Consider the following 18516-nt stretch of genomic DNA (forward strand, 5'->3'; position numbering starts at 1 on the left):
CGTGTGTGTTGTCCTTTTGAGCGTAACTGGAGCGCCTCGTGTTCCAATACGTGACAGTTCCACTTCTGTTAATTCTGCTTCTGCCCAGGAGAAAGGAGGCAATTAATGAATTTTAATGAAGCGCTAATAAAAGATAGTCAGCTGACCCGGACGTGGCAGATGGAAAACTTTTCAAGGGCAGCGTGTAGGAGTACATGTTTGCTGTTTTCTTCTACGCCTCGCACAAACAAAATGGCTCTCATGTCCTTTTTTTTCAATTTATATTTATAAAACCTTGATAAGTGTTTTGGTACATTTTCATTTTTGTATTTATATAATAACAGAAAATACTAAACATTAATAGCAAAACACAGGGTTTCACCAACAATTGGACATGGCTCTCTCCGCTGGAGACTACCAGCACTCAAACTCTCAATCCAAATACATGTTAGGAAAAAAAAACACACTTTAGGATAAAATTTAAAGCAAAGAAATTACAGGATCTAGACATTTTAACATTTTTCCTTTCACACAGAGCCTTGTAGACATGAAATAACGAAATAATAATCCATAGACACCTACACTCCTCCTATCCTTTTTGTACTTCATGTCTAATGTACTAAACTTGGTGTTTGAAACAAAGCGGGGAAGGACAGATAAGCCAAAAGCCTACTTGAAAACTTACCACTTCCACATGGAAGGCGAGGAAAACCACTAGCCTCTAGCCCCCAGCCCCCCATTCAGTCTGGCTCTGCAGGTTAATGTGATCTAACGTCATGTCTCCTAACAGCACTGATGGCCTGGTGGCATTCAGACATGAGTCTGATCTCTCCTCGAACCACTTTCTTTCTTCTTTCGCTCTCACTCTCACTCCGTCTGTGTGCGTATTAGTTGTGAAAGCATGACAGTCGATGCAGGCCATCATCCAGTCCATTAGCACCACACCCTTTGCCATTCCTCCATTGAACCCTGTTTGTAATGTGCTGCACTCTAAAAACATGCCTATTTTAAGACAGGATGTGACGTAAGATGTGCTTGAGTTCAGCTTGTATCGTATTAGGCATTTTCATTTCTGTTTTTTTTTGGAGTCAATACTAATGTTTTCAATAGGTTCAATATTCATGAATAATATCTCTAATAGGATGCGAATAGTGGAAGTTATATTGCCTAAAAATTGATGTTAATGAAAATCTTTCATATTTGCATACAGTACATTTCTGTACCGGTAAATAACTTTTTTCTTTGGTTGTTTCCTGCTAAAAGATCAAATGAAATCTCTGTTCAAGTAACCGCTGTCTCTCTTATGGCTGCCGGGTTTGTGGTCTACAAAAGCAAATAACCGCTGGCGTCTGTAATTAGCAGCGGGTGCTAGCAGCTGTGTCTGTGGGCAACCTCCTGATGTCGTCTTTATAAACTCCACAGTTGGCAGTAGCTGCGTTTGAAGTACCACGAGTGGTCAGCATGCAGCAGCTCGTATCTGGCTCTGCATGCGCTGTAAAAAAAAATGGTGGCGGTGCAACTCTGCTGCTTTTGTGAAATGAATGCATGTGACACTGTAAATATTGCTAAGTTTTAGCTTCAATGTATTTTTCTAACATTTCATCTGTCATAACAATATCTCATTTCTGCTTTTTCAGCCTGTCATGAAATGCATGTCCATTCCATGGGTGAAACCAAAATAACACGTACTGTGGCTTTAATACACACCCCTTTTAAGGTAATAAGTCAGACTGTTAAGTAAAATTCATAATGGAGAAACATGTCACTTGACATTTCTTCTCTCGGCAGGTTGATAAATGTCCCAGATACATTTGCTTCTCCGTGTGTGCGTGTGTGTGCTAAAATATTTACAGCCCAGACGTTTGTGCCGTCTGCCGGGGGAAACTTGCCAGGCCATGTTGGTAATTCCACACTCGGTGCTGGAAGACAGTCTGTCACCTCGCTCTCTACCACGATGGTTTTTGTGTTTCAGCTGCAAGGATTTTTACAGCACATTTAATGATTATGATTATTATTTTTATTATTATGGGTGGTTTGGGGAATCAGAATTGTCATTTCCTTTGTCTGACTGTCTTCCTGCCGACATTCTGTCTTTTAAACACTGTGTGGGGCAGCAAATGTTCTGCCCCAATTTACCCCATAAATGACGTAAAAAGTAAAAAAAAAAAGTGTATTTGCAAGCCGAAATAAAGGAAAAAGATGGACGCTCCTGGTAAGACTAAACATTATACACATTTATACACTGCTGTACATCTCCACTGTCTGCTCATCTGGGTCAGGGTTCACCAGCAGGAGTAGGAGAAGAGCGGGTACTGGCTCCAGTCGGCTGTGTTGCTGGGGTGGTGGTGATGGTGGTGGGAGGAGCCATGTTGCCGGGTGCCCTGGTCAGCCGGGGCAAAGGCATACGACGTGTCTGCTTCACTGGAGGGAAACCCAAATCTGGTGTATTCTACAGACCTGGAGGAAAGTATAGAAATATTCATGTTATAGCATATTGTCATTTGGTATCAGTTCATTCAAAACACAAGTAGACAGCCAATGAAAACACATTTTTAGGGGTCGCAAGAGAAGAAAATACCCCAAGTGGCACTTCAATATTGATACACTTGATACAGTAAAGTCTCGTTATATCGATATCGGTTATATCGAAGTACTGCTTATTATGATACTATTTTCATTTCCCGGCAAATTTCTAGTCTTTTATGATATAATTAGTTCCGTTAGTACGATACCTGGTTATTATGATAATCCGGTTACTACGATGCCCTTTTCATCTCCCGCCAGCCAATTTGGTCTGCTTATATCGATACAAAAGCAGCTTAAATCAATCTTTGCTTAAGGATTTCAATACCAAAAAAGAACACGGCGAACGGCTGCTTCCAGTCAACTTTATTTTTCACACTTCCACCACCAGAGCGCAGCACACACACCGATTCCCGCACTTCCTGGTTCACAGGTCATGCTCAACCCGCCCCACATAGCTGGCCAAACACATGCCTCCTTGATTTAAGCTGCTCGACATTGTTCTATACCAGGGGTGCTCACACTTTTTCAGCATGCGAGCTACTTTTAAAATGACCGAGTCAAAATGATCTACCCACTACAAAAATGCAAAACATCTATTTATTTTCAAATGTATTGAGGATTATTTGTACGTACAATGTATGTTGATGTACCTTACATAACCAAATGAGCCAATATTGCAAAACACACATAATTAACTATTAACATTTTTTGTAATTACCTGAGTTTACTTTGATGACTTGCACTGAATTGAATCAGCCAGGGATGCATAGTCCGGACAGTAGCTGCTGATAGCCAGGTTAGCCAGGCAAACGCACTTCGAAAAAGACATTGTGGAAAAAAAAGTCCACCTCCCATTCCGTATGGAAGTGATATGTTTTTGCCTTTTTACTTGGTCCAGCTACTTCACTCATTTTAGTGACCATAAACTTTAGCGAGGGCTTAAAATCTGACGCAATTCGCCGACTAGCTTAGCACTTTGCATCGTTGTTTACGCATGAGCGTTAAAATTCAGTTGTCATCTGACTGGTTGTCCTGTATGTCAATCAAGTAACGGGGATGGATGATAGGCTGACATCGTTAAGTTCTGCTGCACTTAGAGACGTTGTTTGATTTGATTGGTCACCCGAAGGGCAACATTCAGTTGTCATCTGAATGGCTGCCTTGTATATCAATCAAGTGACGGCATTGATGCTAGGATGATATTTTTTTAATGTCACGTCGCGATCGACCAGTACCACCTCCGCGATCGACCGGTAGATCGCGATCGACTTAATGAGCACCCCTGTTCTATACTATAGAACAATGTCAAGTGCATTATTGCCCACTTTTAATGCAGTTCAGCGCAGGATCGGATATATCAACAGTCCGGTTATATCGATATTTTTTCCGACTCCCGACAATATCGATATAACGAGAGTTTACTGTATTTGTATTCTAAAAAAGGTCAACACACCAACCCTATAGTCCAGAAATATGGAATTCACTGATCTGGTACCAAATGACGAGAGAAGAAATAGGACTTTTGAGAATGAATGACTTAAACGTGTGTATTTTTTTAAGTACTGCACATAGGAAACCAACTACACCATTACCATATATAAAAATAACATCCTGTATAGACAACTATATATTAAGCCTAGGTTTTTTTTTTCTTCGTGTATAAGGTATTTGTGGTGATGATAGGTGGATGTACAACATATCTGAACGTAATTCTGTATGTCATGTGCACATATTTTTACATGCATAATTTACAGGAAGTAGGATATAGCTTTCAAAAAACATTTCTAATACTGATATACCACTGCATTTTCTAATAATAATACAAGTTTATTTTCGGGCCTATTCCACCAATGTGCCGTCTTACCTTAAATCCGACCTGTCGTGCTGATAGGTCACTGACGCCGGCACCATCTGCTCCTCACAGCTGTAGTCGTATTCGTGCAGATCCAGGGGTTCCCCGTGTAGACTCTCTGATGCGTCCTGCTCCTTAGACCAGCTGGGATGTGGACCCTGCTTCATGGTCTGTGCATGACTCTTGTCGGCCTCTTCTGATTGAGTGGAAGAAGGCGTCCTCTGCAGGCCTGAGAGGGGTCATACAGCATGCTCTAGTCTGGAATCGTATTGTCGTATTTACCGTATAATATGAGGGTGTTTACTGTACAGGATAAGACTGGTTTTACCTGAAGGACCTTTGCATACAATTTTCCTGTCTCCTGAGGATGTTTTCTCTGAAGGACGACACCTACAAAAAGTCACAGGTGAGATGGTGTGCTTCATAATGATTTCACTTCCCCAAATACAGTAAAGTCTCATTATATCGATATCGGTTATATTGAAGTACTGCTTATTACGATACTATTTTCATTTCCCGGCAAATTTCTAATCTTTTATGATATAATTAGTTCAGTTAGTACGATACCCGGTTATTATGATAATCCGGTTACTACGATGCCCTTTTCATCTCCCGCCAGCCAATTTGGTCTGCTTATATCGATACAAAAGCAGCTTAAATCAATCTTTGCTTAAGGATTTCAATACCAAAAAAGAACACGGCGAACGGCTGCTTCCAGTCAACTTTATTTTTCACACTTCTACCACCAGAGTGCAGCACACACACCGATTCCCGCACTTCCTGGTTCACAGGTCATGCTCAACCCGCCCCACATAGCTGGCCAAACACATGCCTGCAACAGAAGAACCAACTGACATAGCATACACACCTATTCCAACGAAGACACAAGCGTACAAATACATGTATTTAATTGTGTTGTATTCAGATATCTTTTTATCGCTTGCAATAATCACTGTTTTTCATATGTACATGCTGGCGTTCGTGGTTTCTCTCGTGTGTATAGATTCTATACACACGAGAGAAACCACTAACGCAGTTGGTTCTTCTGTTGCAGGCATGTGTTTGGCCAGCTATGTGGGGCGGGTTGAGCATGACCTGTGAACCAGGAAGTGCGGGAATCGGTGTGTGTGCTGTGCTCTGGTGGTGGAAGTGTGAAAAATAAAGTTGACTGGAAGCAGCCGTTCGTCGTGTTCTTTTTTGGTATTGAAATCCTTAAGCAAAGATTGATTTAAGCTGCTGGACATTGTTCTATACTATAGAACAATGTCGAGTGCATTATTGCCCACTTTTAATGCAGTTCGGCGCAGGATCGGATATATCGACAGTCCGGTTATATCGATATTTTTTCCGACTCCCGACAATATCGATATAACGAGACTTTACTGTATTCCTCTTTATCTCCAGTGAGACTATCCATTCCTGGAATTTTGCACCTACCTTTTCCCTTGCGAATGTGTGCCTCCCTCTCGGAATGCTTTAGCGAATGGGTTGTGGTCAATCTTCAACTTTGTGATCTTGCAGAAAAAACATATTCTTAGTATGACTATTACGTATCATTTGAATGCACCTTCATACCTTTGGGTTCTGGTAGGCGGTGACTGCGGTGAAAGTCATCTCTGGGAAGGAGAAGGACAAAAAGGGGGCCCAGCGGACCAGGTATGGACTGTCTGTCTGGATGACGTGAAACCTGGGGTAGTAGCGATGCATGGAGTGGAGGATAATCTGGTAAAAACAGATGCGATTGAACCACGTGAAGTCATGTGATGGGTGCTCGGGTCTTACATGGCCATGCTGGTCCAAGGTGTTGTTGGTGAGCTTCATCTTCAGAAAGGACAAAGACTGCTTCATCCAGTGACTTCCTGGTGCGGGGGAGTCTGGGTGCATGTATGACCTACATGGGGGCTGAGGCTCCGCCTTCCCCGCCCACTCCCACTGCTCCTTTTTCCACTAAAGACAAGAAGAAATACTCATCATCGCACATTCTTGTTTCCTACAATGCTGATTTTGACATTTGGGGCAAGCAAGCCAGTGCCCCAACACATCCAGCAGATGGTTGCAGTACTGAAAATAGTAGCCATGTCTTCCTGTCCTTTTACTACTCCATATGGCAACAGAGCATTAAGACTAAGTTACCAAGACAACATGGCAGCATGACACCGATACATTTAGTGCGTTCTAGTTGCTAAAACCAACCCAGTGTCGTTCAATACGTGCTGTTAGCTTTCTGTCGTAGAGGACAAATCAAATTGTCACACCTAATACAGGGCTAGCTAAAGTGCAGCGCAGGGGTGATTTTGTGACCCGTGACATGTCCTAAAAATACAAGTTAACAAAACTTTGAACAATAACTGCAAAAAATAAAAAATCTGCAGTTATTATACAAAAAGAAAGTGAAAAAATGTACAAAAAAATCTAATTAGAAAACTACTTTTACAGGAAAAACAAAGTTAAACTTCGGAAAATGAGGTTGCAAAAAAAATGTTACTAGAATAAATTTAAAGTATGTGAATGTCATAATTCAGAGGAAAAAAATCTCGGAAATTGAAAAAAAATGCAATTTTAGGAGAATAATGTCAAAATATGAATGGAAAAAAGTCACTATTTTACCAAAAAAGTTTGAAATATGAGGAAACAATGTTATTATAGTAGCATAGTTTTAAAATATTAAAGAAAAAGTGGGCTGTAATATGAGGAACATTAGGCTGGCGAAAGATTTTTAGGGAATAAAGTCATTTACAAAGATTAAGAAGAAAGTAGAAATATTTCTGAAAAAAAATATATATAATATGTATTTTTGAAAATTACAAACTTCGTACAGATACTATGCTTATTTTTTTTAATAACAAAGTTGAGATTTTGGCAACGTCTACTGTACATGTGTTGCTCTACAAAATATCACAGTGGCCCTTGCATCCTTTCGTTTTCACCATGTGGCCTTCACTGGAAAAACACCCTGATGTAACTGAATGCATCATTAATAATGCATTTATACAGTACATGGAATATAAAGAGGGACAATAATAAATGAGCTACCGTATGATAAATATTACATTCATTTTGTCCATGACTTGTTACAGTATATACAACTATCTTTATTTAATGTAATATTAAAAATGTATTTTTTTAACCGATAAAATGATTTCCAATGTAAAATAATGTGTTGTGTTTGGTTTTCAGGGCGGTGCTAAAAGCCATCCAGTCTGCCGTGTGACCAAATGGGGCCCTAAACTGCTGAGAGAACGAGCCACTTGGAAGTACGGACGACCTGATTGATTGGGATGCTAATTATTGGGCTCCCAGCTGAGAGTACGCAAACAGGAAGCGGTGAAGACTTTGAAATGTAAAGACCGTCCATGTCTGGGTGCAGACTGCGAGGAGTGAAAGACCGACTGTGTGGTACCTTGTATTTGAAAGTGTCTGCTGGAATCATGTCCACCATGATGATGTACTTGGCAAAAGGCTGGAGGCCCGAGACGCTGACGCTGCAGTGTGGGAACATCCTCCTGAAATAAAACACGGGCCCGTCAGCTTGGAGGACATCTCCTACGAAATGTTAGCATTTACCTTCCATGTTTTGTGATAATCATCTCTGTTCCGATGTTGTGGAAGGACTTCCAGAGATGAGCGTTCTCCAAGGTCATTCTAATGCTTCCCTGCTGGATGGAGTCGGCGGCAGGGGGCAGCATCCTTGTGTTGGGTTTGGGGTCTGCACAGACATGGTATTTTCAGAGTACAAATACACAAGGAGTGATAAAAAAGTGATCTTGTCGATATGACCTCACCGTGAATGTGTGCCATGGTTCCTCCGCTGGAGCTTGGAGAGAAAGTGCTGCTCTAAGGAGATGTTTTGACTACCGAGATCTTGTTGGAGACCATGTTGAGGGGCCTGACCATTGAACTTGATTGGTCATCATAGAGGGGGCGGGGCTAGAGCAGCAGGGGAGACGGGCGTGTCCAAAGCAGCGGAGTTCCTGACTAGTTTCAACACAATACTGTTAAAGACTGTATGCAGATACTGGTCTACATTTGGACCAGGATGGGGTGAAAGAATCATCATAGATTTAGGGTTAGGTTACATTTAGATGTAAAGTTAGGCTTAGGATAAGGTTAGACTTAGGCTTAAGGTGAGGATAAATCTCGACTTAATTTCATAGCTTGACAATGTGCTTCAAATCACAGGGTTTAAAGTTCACGCAACCTGTTGTACAGTCCATGCATAAAATGCAAGTAATATCGCCGCCTCCAAGACAAGGTGAATGGCATACTCTCAAAGTGGGCGGGGGCAGGGTGGGGGTAGACAAACAGGTCCCATCCTGACTGCTTCACTTGTGTATTGAGAAGCAGCCTCCAGATTAGAGAGGTGGCCTCCGACCGCCACAATAGTGAACAATACCGCAAATGCCACCAGGCCATTTGGCTCAATTGCCCCCCCCCCCCCCCACGCCCCCAACACCCACAAAAAGGGGAGCGTCTCGCTTCTATTAGATGGAGCCAGCAGTTGTCAGCTCGTTGACATGAAAGCCTCATTTCATGTAAAACTGCATCATCCGCAAACAAACTAAGCTACGTCGTTAAAGTGGCCCTTTTTTTTTGAGGGGGGGGGGGCTCATGATGCTTCATGTTTCAGCGTTACAGCTGCAGAAGGTCTGCAGACATGCTGAGAATTCCCTGCTTGAATCAACTTGACGCTGCAAGGTGGAATCCAGAAAGTTCCAGCCTGCGGCGCTTCTGCAGCCCAACGGCAGCCCAGGAGGTTCAACTCTAGGAACATTTCACAATGCAGTTCTCATGTGTGTGCTTATTATTGGATGACCGGCCTTAAAACACGTCCGCTTTTGTCTTTCTTGGCTCTCGTGTGATGTTTTTGTGTTTTTATGTGTATGTATGTTTTTTTAATGTATGTATCTAATGCATGTATGTATTTATCAAATGCACTTTTCTTGTCAAAAAAACGGGGGAAACCTCACACACTCAACAGGGGGCCCAGTAGCACCCAAAAAGGGCATAAAATGCTAATGTTTGAGGGCGGTGATTTTTGACAAAAACGTATTTTTTTTTTCTGTTTTTTCAACTTCCTTCTAATGCACTTTTATGGTAAAAAAAAAACAGGAGAAACCTCACACACTCAACAGGGGGCCCAGAAGCACCCAAAAGGGCATAAAATGCTAATGTTTGAGAGCGGTGATTTTTGACAAAAAACGTAAACGGTTAGTATGTCATATTTTTCTGTTTTTTTTCACCTTGTTTCTAATGCACTTTTCTGGTAAAAAAAACAAAAAACAACAACAACAGGGGCCCCAGAAGCATCCAAAAAGGCATAAAATGCTAATGTTTGAGAGCGTGATTTTTGACAAAAAACGTAAACGGTTAGTATGTCATATTTTTCTGTTTTTTTTCACCTTGTTTCTAATGCACTTTTCTGGTAAAAAAAACAAAAAACAACAACAACAGGGGCCCCAGAAGCATCCAAAAAGGCATAAAATGCTAATGTTTGAGAGCGTGATTTTTGACAAAAAACGTAAAGGGTTAGTATGTCATATTTTTCTGTTTTTTTCACCTTGTTTCTAATGCACTTTTCTGGTAAAAAAAAAAAAAAAAAAAAACAACAACAGGGGGGCCAGAAGCATCCAAAAAGGGCATAAAATGCAAATGTTTGAGGGCGGTGATTTTTGACAAAAAACAAGAGGTTTTAGTATGTCGTTTTTTCCCATTTTGTTTCAGTTTTTTTCAACTTGCTTCTAATGCACCTTTCTGGTCAAAAAAATCAGGGGATACCTCACACACACTCAAAAGAGGCCCCAGAAGCAAAAAACGTCAAAAATAATATTTTTTGACAATTTATGTCGTTTTTTTCTGTTTTTTCAAGTTGTTTCTAATGAACTTTCCTGGTAAAAAAAAAAAACAAAAAACAGGAGAAACCATATACGCACTCAACAGGGGGCCCAGAAGCATCTAAAAGGGCATAAAATGGCAATGTTTGAGGGTGGTTATTTTGGACAAAAAACGTCAAAAATAATGTTTTTTGACAATTTATGTCATTTTTTTCCGTTTTTTTCAAGTTGCTTCTAATGAAATTTTCTGGTAAAAAAAAAAAACAAAACAAAAAACAGTAAAAACCTTACACACACTCAACAGCAGCCCCAGAAGCATCTAAAAATGGCATAAAATGCCAATGTTTGAGGGCGTTGATTTTTGACAAAAAACGTAAAGAGTTTTTGTATGTCGTTTTTTTCAGTTTTCTCCAACTTGCTTCTAATGAACTTTTCTGGTAAAAAAAAAAAACAGGAGAAACTTCACACACACTCAACAGGGGCCCCAGAAGCACCCAAAAGGGCATAAAATGCCAATGTTTGAGGGCTGTGATTTTTGACAAAAAAAAACGTATGTCGTTTTTTTCAGTTTTTTCAAATTGCTTCTAATGAACTTTTCTGGTCAAAAAACAGGAGAAACCTCACACACTCAACAGGGGGCCCAGAAGCATCCAAAAAGGGCATAAAATGCTAATGTTTGAGGGCGGTGATTTTTGACAAAAAACGTAAAGGGTTAGTATGTCATATTTTTCAGTTTTTTTCACCTTGTTTCTAATGCACTTTTCTGGTAAAAACAAAAAAAACAACAACAGGGGCCCAGAAGCATCCAAAAAGGGCATAAAATGCTAATGTTTGAGGGCGGTGATTTTTGACAAAAAACAAGGGGTTTTAGTATGTCGTTTTTTTCCATTTTGTTTCAGTTTTTTTCAACTTGCTTCTAATGCACCTTTCTGGTCAAAAAATCAGGGGAAACCTCACACACGCTCAAAAGAGGCCCCAGAAGCAAAAAACGTCAAAAATAATATTTTTTGCATCCAAAAATGGCATAAAATGCCAACGTTTGAGGGCGGTGATTTTTGACAAAAAACATCAAAAATAATGTTTTTTGACAATTTATGTCATTTTTTTCTGTTTTTTTCAAATTGTTTCTAATGAACTTTTCTGGCAAAAAAAAAACAAGAGAAACCATATAAAACTCAACAGGGGGCCCAGAAGCACCCAAAAGGGCATAAAATGCTAATGTTTGAGAGCGGTGATTTTTGACAAAAAACGTAAACGGTTAGTATGTCATATTTTTCAGTTTTTTTCACCTTGTTTCTAATGCACTTTTCTGGTAAAAAAAACAAAAACAAAAAACAACAACAACAGGGGGCCCAGAAGCATCCAAAAAGGGCATAAAATGCTAATGTTTGAGGGCGGTGATTTTTGACAAAAAACGTAAAGGGTTAGTATGTCATATTTTTCTGTTTTTTTCACCTTGTTTCTAATGCACTTTTCTGGTAAAAACAAAAAAAAAAACAACAGGGGGGCCAGAAGCATCCAAAAAGGGCATAAAATGCTAATGTTTGAGGGCGGTGAGGTCGTTTTTCCCATTTTGTTTCAGTTTTTTTCAGCTTGCTTCTAATGCACCTTTCTGGTCAAAAAAATCAGGGGATACCTCACACACACTCAAAAGAGGCCCCAGAAGCACCCAGAAAGGGCATAAAATGCCAATGTTTGAGGGTGGTTATTTTGGACAAAAAACGTCAAAAATAATGTTTTTTGACAATTTATGTCATTTTTTTCTGTTTTTTTCAAGTTGCTTCTAATGAACTTTTCTGGTAAAAAAAAAAAACCCAAAAAACAGGAAAAACCTTACACACACTCAACAGCGGCCCCAGAAGCATCTAAAAATGGCATAAAATGCCAATGTTTGAGGGCGTTGATTTTTGACAAAAAACGTAAAGAGTTTTTGTATGTCGTTTTTTTCAGTTTTCTCCAACTTGCTTCTAATGAACTTTTCTGGTAAAAAAAAAAAAAAAACAGGAGAAACTTCACACACACTCAACAGGGGCCCCAGAAGCACCCAAAAGGGCATAAAATGCCAATGTTTGAGGGTGGTGATTTTTGACAAAAAAAACGTATGTCGTTTTTTTCAGTTTTTTCAAATTGCTTCTAATGAACTTTTCTGGTCAAAAAACAGGAGAAACCTCACACACTCAACAGGGGGCCCAGAAGCATCCAAAAAGGGCATAAAATGCTAATGTTTGAGGGCGGTGATTTTTGACAAAAAACAAGGGGTTTTAGTATGTCGTTTTTCCCATTTTGTTTCAGTTTTTTTCAACTTGCTTCTAATGCACCTTTCTGGTCAAAAAATCAGGGGAAACCTCACACACACTCAAAAGAGGCCCCAGAAGCAAAAAAACGTCAAAAATAATATTTTTTGCATCCAAAAATGGCATAAAATGCCAACGTTTGAGGGCGGTGATTTTTGACAAAAAACATCAAAAATAATGTTTTTTGACAATTTATGTCATTTTTTTCTGTTTTTTTCAAATTGTTTCTAATGAACTTTTCTGGCAAAAAAAACAAAAAAAAAACAAGAGAAACCATATACGCACTCAACAGGGGGCCCAGACGCATCTAAAAAGGGCATAAAATGGCAATGTTTGAGGGCGGTGATTTTTGACAAAAAACAAGGGGTTTTAGTATGTCGTTTTTCCCATTTTGTTTCAGTTTTTTTCAGCTTGCTTCTAATGCACCTTTCTGGTCAAAAAATCAGGGGAAACCTCACACACACTCAAAAGAGGCCCCAGAAGCAAAAAACGTCAAAAATAATATTTTTTGACAATTTATGCTGTTTTTTTCTGTTTTTTTCAAGTTGTTTCTAATGAACTTTCCTGGTAAAAAAAAAAAAAAAAAAAAACAGGAGAAACCATATACGCACTCAACAGGGGGCCCAGAAGCATCTAAAAAGGGCATAAAATGGCAATGTTTGAGGGCGGTCATTTTTGAAAGAAAAAAAAAGGTAATGTTGTTCTATTTCAGTTTTTTCCAACTTGCTTCTAATGAATTTTTCTGGTCAAAAAAACAGGGGACACATCACACACACTCAACAGGGGGCCCAGAAGCATCCAAAAATGGCATAAAATGCTAATGTTTGAGGGTGGTGATTTTTGACAAAAAATGTAAGGGGATTTTGTTTTTTTTTTATTTTTTCAACTTGCTTTTAATGCACTTTTCATGTCCAGAATAACAGGGGAAAAATTACACACACATACACAACAGGGCCCCAGAAGCACCTAAAATCATTATTATTATTATAAAATGCCAGTATTTGAGGGCGGTGATTTTTGACAAAAATCGTACAGGGTTAGTATGTCTTTCGTTTTTTTTTTCCAACTTGTTTCTTTTTTTCCCCGGTCAAAAAAACCAAGTTAAACATCACACACACTCAACAGGGTCTCTGGAAGCATCCAAATATAAATATATTAATAAATATAAATAAATAAAACGGAATAAATTTATTGCGTCATTAATGCATGAGCACTAGGGGTGTGAATCTCAGCACTGAGGACGATTCGATACACATCCCGATGCACTGCCTGCGATACAATAATTTAATGATACATAGAATTTTCCTACAAAAAGGATTTGGCTTTATTCCTTATCTGCATTATCTGAATTTATTCCTAAATTCAACAAAAGTGCAGTTTGTCTTTTTTACTATGCACCACTTCTTGTTCATTCTTTCTGCCATCTTAAAACAGCAACGACTTTTCAAAAACAACTTTCCTCACACTTTCACATTGGCTAAGCAATTCCAATAGCAGTGGTTCAGTTGTTCAATTAACAATAATCACATTGGCTAAGCACTTCCAATAGCAGTGGTTCAGTTGTTCAATTAACAATAATCACATTGGCTAAGCACTTCCAATAGCAGTGGTTCAGTTGTTCAATTAACAATAATCACATTGGCTAAGCAATTCCAATAGCAGTGGTTCAGTTGTTCAATTAACAATAATCACATTGGCTAAGCACTTCCAATAGCAGTGGTTCAGTTGTTCAATTAACAATAATCACATTGGCTAAGCAATTCCAATAGCAGTGGTTCAGTTGTTCAATTAACAATAATCACATTGGCTAAGCAATTCCAATAGCAGTGGTTCAGTTGTTCAATTAACAATAATCACATTGGCTAAGCACTTCCAATAGCAGTGGTTCAGTTGTTCAATTAACAATAATCACATTGGCTAAGCACTTCCAATAGCAGTGGTTCAGTTGTTCAATTAACAATAATCACATTGGCTAAGCACTTCCAATAGCAGTGGTTCATTGATGTAAAACAATGAAGAATAATTACTGCTGTAAAAAATACAGTCCCAGCAACAACAATGTGACACTTTGAACAGTGGAATCAATGGTAGTTTATATTCCTGTCTGTGAATCATATGCTAATATGGATGCACTAGGAGGTAAGCTAATACAGTAGTGAGGAGCAGAAAGTGTAAAACAACTTTTAAACTACCTTTTTAAATTGTTTCCAAATTCAGGAAGAAGCCAACTGCTGTGCTGTTACCATCTCACCTGCTGTGCTGGACACTCGTTCGGGGGGGGGGGGGGGGGGCACTTGGGTGACGGTAGACTTGTCCGTGTTTCGGTGTCCCCTTTTTCAGGGGTCCACATGTTTGTCGTGCCGCCATTCTTTGCAAATGACGGACGTCTTGTCAAGCTTCCCGCCGTTCTTTGTCAATCCGTAGTGTTTAGAAACATACCATTTAAACGTTGTGGGAGGGGGGGTGTTAAATATATATAAACTTCCTCGATGCTGCTGGAGCTCCAACGTCCATGCTGTTTTACTGTTTTACTAGTAGTTGGATGTTCCTCATGTTCCTCATGTTCCTCATGTTCCTCATGTTCCTCATGTTCCTCATGTTCCTCATGTTCCTCATGTTCCTCATGTTCCTCACGGCTTCCGTCCCCATTCAATGGAAGACGCCAAATAATGATGGTGCATTCAATGCCCCTGGGGAACAGCATATGGGCTGAGGTTTAAGCGATGTATGTGTGAGTGTGTGTGTGTTTATTTATGCATGTATGTATGTACGTATGTGTTTATGTATGTACGTATATGTGTTTACACACACATTTATGTATGGATGTGTGTATGTGTGTGTGTGTTTATGTATGTATGTATGTGTGTGTTTACACACACATTTATGTATGTATGTATGTATGTATGTATGTATGTATGTATGTATGTATGTATGTATGTATGTATGTATGTATGTATGTATGTATGTATGTATGTAGTGTGTGTGTATGTATGTATGTATGTATGTGTTTATGTATGTATGTATGTATGTATGTGTTTATGTATGTATGTATGTATGTATGTATGTATGTATGTATGTATGTATGTATGTATGTATGTATGTATGTATGTATGTATGTATGTATGTATGTATGTATGTATGTATGTATGTATGTATGTATTAACTATGTATGTATTAACTATGTATGTATGTATGTATGTATGTATGTATGTATGTATGTATGTATGTATGTATGTATGTATGTATGTATGTATGTATGTATGTATGTATGTATGTATGTATTAACTATGTATGTATTAACTATGTATGTATGTATGTATGTATGTATGTATGTATGTATGTATGTATGTATGTATGTATGTATGTATGTATGTAGTGTGTGTTTATTTATGTTTGTATGTATGTGTGTGTTTACACACACGTTTATGTATGTATGTGTGTATGTGTTCATTTATGTATGTATGTATGTACTATGTATGCATGTATGTAGTGTTTATGTATGTATGTATGTATGTATGTATGTATGTATGTATGTATGTATGTATGTATGTATGTATGTATGTATGTATGTATGTATGTATGTATGTATGTATGTATTAACTATGTATGTATTAACTATGTATGTATGTATGTATGTATGTATGTATGTATGTATGTATGTATGTATGTATGTATGTATGTATGTATGTATGTATGTATGTATGTATGTATTAACTATGTATGTATTAACTATGTATGTATGTATGTATGTATGTATGTATGTATGTATGTATGTATGTATGTATGTATGTATGTATGTATGTATGTATGTATGTAGTGTGTGTTTATTTATGTTTGTATGTATGTGTGTGTTTACACACACGTTTATGTATGTATGTGTGTATGTGTTCATTTATGTATGTATGTATGTACTATGTATGCATGTATGTAGTGTTTATGTATGTATGTATGTATGTATGTATGTATGTATGTATGTATGTATGTATGTATGTATGTATGTATGTATGTATGTATTAACTATGTATGTATTAACTATGTATGTATGTATGTATGTATGTATGTATGTATGTATGTATGTATGTATGTATGTATGTATGTATTAACTATGTATGTATTAACTATGTATGTACAGTGAAGAAAATAAGTATTTGAACACCCTGCTATTTTGCTATTTCTCCCACTTAGAAATCATGGAGGGGTCTGAAATTTTCATCGTAGGTGCATGTCCACTGTGAGAGAGATAAACTAAAAAGAAAAATCCAGAAATCACAATGCATGATTTTTTAACAATTTATTTGTGTGATACAGCTGCTAATAAGTATTTGAACACCTGAGAAAATGAATGTTAATATTTGGTACAGTAGCCTTTGTTTGCTATTACAGAGGTCAAACGTTTCCTGTAGTTTTTCACCAGGTTTGCACACACTGCAGGAGGGATCTTGGCCCACTCCTCCACACAGATCTTCTCTAGATCAGTCAGGTTTCTGGGCTGTCGCTGAGAAACACGGAGTTTGAGCTCCCTCCAAAGATTTTCGATTGGGTTCAGGTCTGGAGACTGGCTGGGCCATGCTAGAACCTTGATATGCTTCTTACGGAGCCACTCCTTGGTTTTCCTGGCTGTGTGCTTCGGGTCGTTGTCGTGTTGGAAGACCCAGCCACGACCCATCTTCAATGCTCTGACAGAGGGAAGGAGGTTGTTCCCCAAAATCTCACAATACACGGCCCCAGTCATCCTCTCTTTAATGCAGTGCACTCGTCCTGTCCCATGTGCAGAAAAACACCCCCAAAGCATGATGCTACCACCCCCATGCTTCACAGTAGGGATGGTGTTCTTCGGATTGTACTCTTCATTCTTCTTCCTCCAAACACGCTTATTGGAATTATGACCAAAAAGTTCTATTTTGGTCTCATCTGACCATAAAACTTTCTCCCATGACTCCTCTGTATCATCCAAATGGTCATATGCAAACTTAAGACGGGCCTTGACATGTGCTGGTTTAAGCAGGGGAACCTTTCGTGCCATGCATGATTTCACATCATGACGTCTTAGTGTATTACCTACAGTAACCTTGGAAACGGTGGTCCCAGCTCTTTTCAGGTCATTGACCAAGTCCTGTCGTGTAGTTCTGGGCTGATTCCTCACCTTTCTTAGAATCATTGAGACCCCACGAGGTGATATCTTGCATGGGGCTCCACTCCGATTGAGATTGACCGTCATGTTTAGCTTCTTCCATTTTCTAATGATAGCTCCAACAGTGGACCTTTTTTCACCAAGCTGCTTGGTAATTGCTCCGTAGCCCTTTCCAGCCTTGTGGAGGTGTACAATTTTGTCTCTGGTGTCTTTGGACAGCTCTTTGGTCTTCGCCATGTTACAAGTTAAAGTCTTACTGATTGTATGGGGTGGACAGGTGTCTTTATGCAGCTAACGACCTCAAACAGGTGCATCTGATTCAGGATGATACATGGAGTGCAGGTGGACTTCTAATGGGCAGACTAACAGGTCTTTCAGGGTCAGAATTCTAGATGATACACAGGTGTTCAAATACTTATTTGCAGCTGTATCACACAAATAAATTGTTAAAAAATCATGCATTGTGATTTCTGGATTTTTCTTTTTAGTTTATCTCTCTCACAGTGGACATGCACCTACGATGAAAATTTCAGACCCCTCCATGATTTCTAAGTGGGAGAAATAGCAAAATAGCAGGGTGTTCAAATACTTATTTTCTTCACTGTATGTATGTATGTATGTATGTATGTATGTATGTATGTATGTGTGTGTGTGTGTTTATGTATGTATGTATGTATGTATGTATGTATGTATGTATGTATGTATGTATGTATGTATGTATGTATGTATGTATGTATGTATGTATGTATGTATGTATGTATGTATGTATGTATGTATGTATGTATGTATGTATGTATGTATGTATGTATGTATGTATGTATGTATGTATGTATGTATGTATGTATGTATGTATGTATGTATGTATGTATGTATGTATGTATGTAGTGTGTGTTTATTTATGTT

General features: G+C 38.7%; 1 protein-coding gene and 1 long non-coding RNA gene across 3 annotated transcripts; one reads left to right on the forward strand and one right to left on the reverse strand.

Moving 5' to 3' along the window:
- The first annotated feature begins 1553 nt into the window (after nucleotides 1–1553).
- LOC144901145 (uncharacterized) lies at nucleotides 1554–9332 on the forward strand. Of its 2 annotated transcripts, XR_013629311.1 has the most exons (4): nucleotides 1554–1696; nucleotides 1768–4763; nucleotides 5949–6013; nucleotides 7535–9332. It is a non-coding gene; the product is annotated as an uncharacterized LOC144901145 (long non-coding RNA). The 2 variants fall into 2 exon arrangements; XR_013629310.1 differs by having other exon boundaries at nucleotides 1599–4763.
- Nucleotides 2138–8058, reverse strand: LOC131106300 (T-box-containing protein TBX6L-like). Its single transcript, XM_078794276.1, has 8 exons — nucleotides 7922–8058; nucleotides 7758–7860; nucleotides 6140–6304; nucleotides 5933–6079; nucleotides 5795–5871; nucleotides 4686–4747; nucleotides 4370–4586; nucleotides 2138–2436 (listed from the first exon to the last, which is right to left on the reverse strand). Exons 1-8 carry the CDS (start codon nucleotides 8041–8043, stop codon nucleotides 2262–2264), a joined length of 1068 nt encoding a protein of 355 aa, XP_078650402.1. The 5' UTR covers nucleotides 8044–8058; the 3' UTR covers nucleotides 2138–2261.
- Nucleotides 9333–18516: the final 9184 nt, after the last annotated feature.

This window comes from Doryrhamphus excisus, linkage group LG10 (genome assembly GCF_037039965.1).
Source record: "Doryrhamphus excisus strain RoL-2023G ecotype Guam linkage group LG10, RoL_Dexc_Guam_v1.1, whole genome shotgun sequence".
NCBI lineage: Eukaryota > Metazoa > Chordata > Actinopteri > Syngnathiformes > Syngnathidae > Doryrhamphus > Doryrhamphus excisus.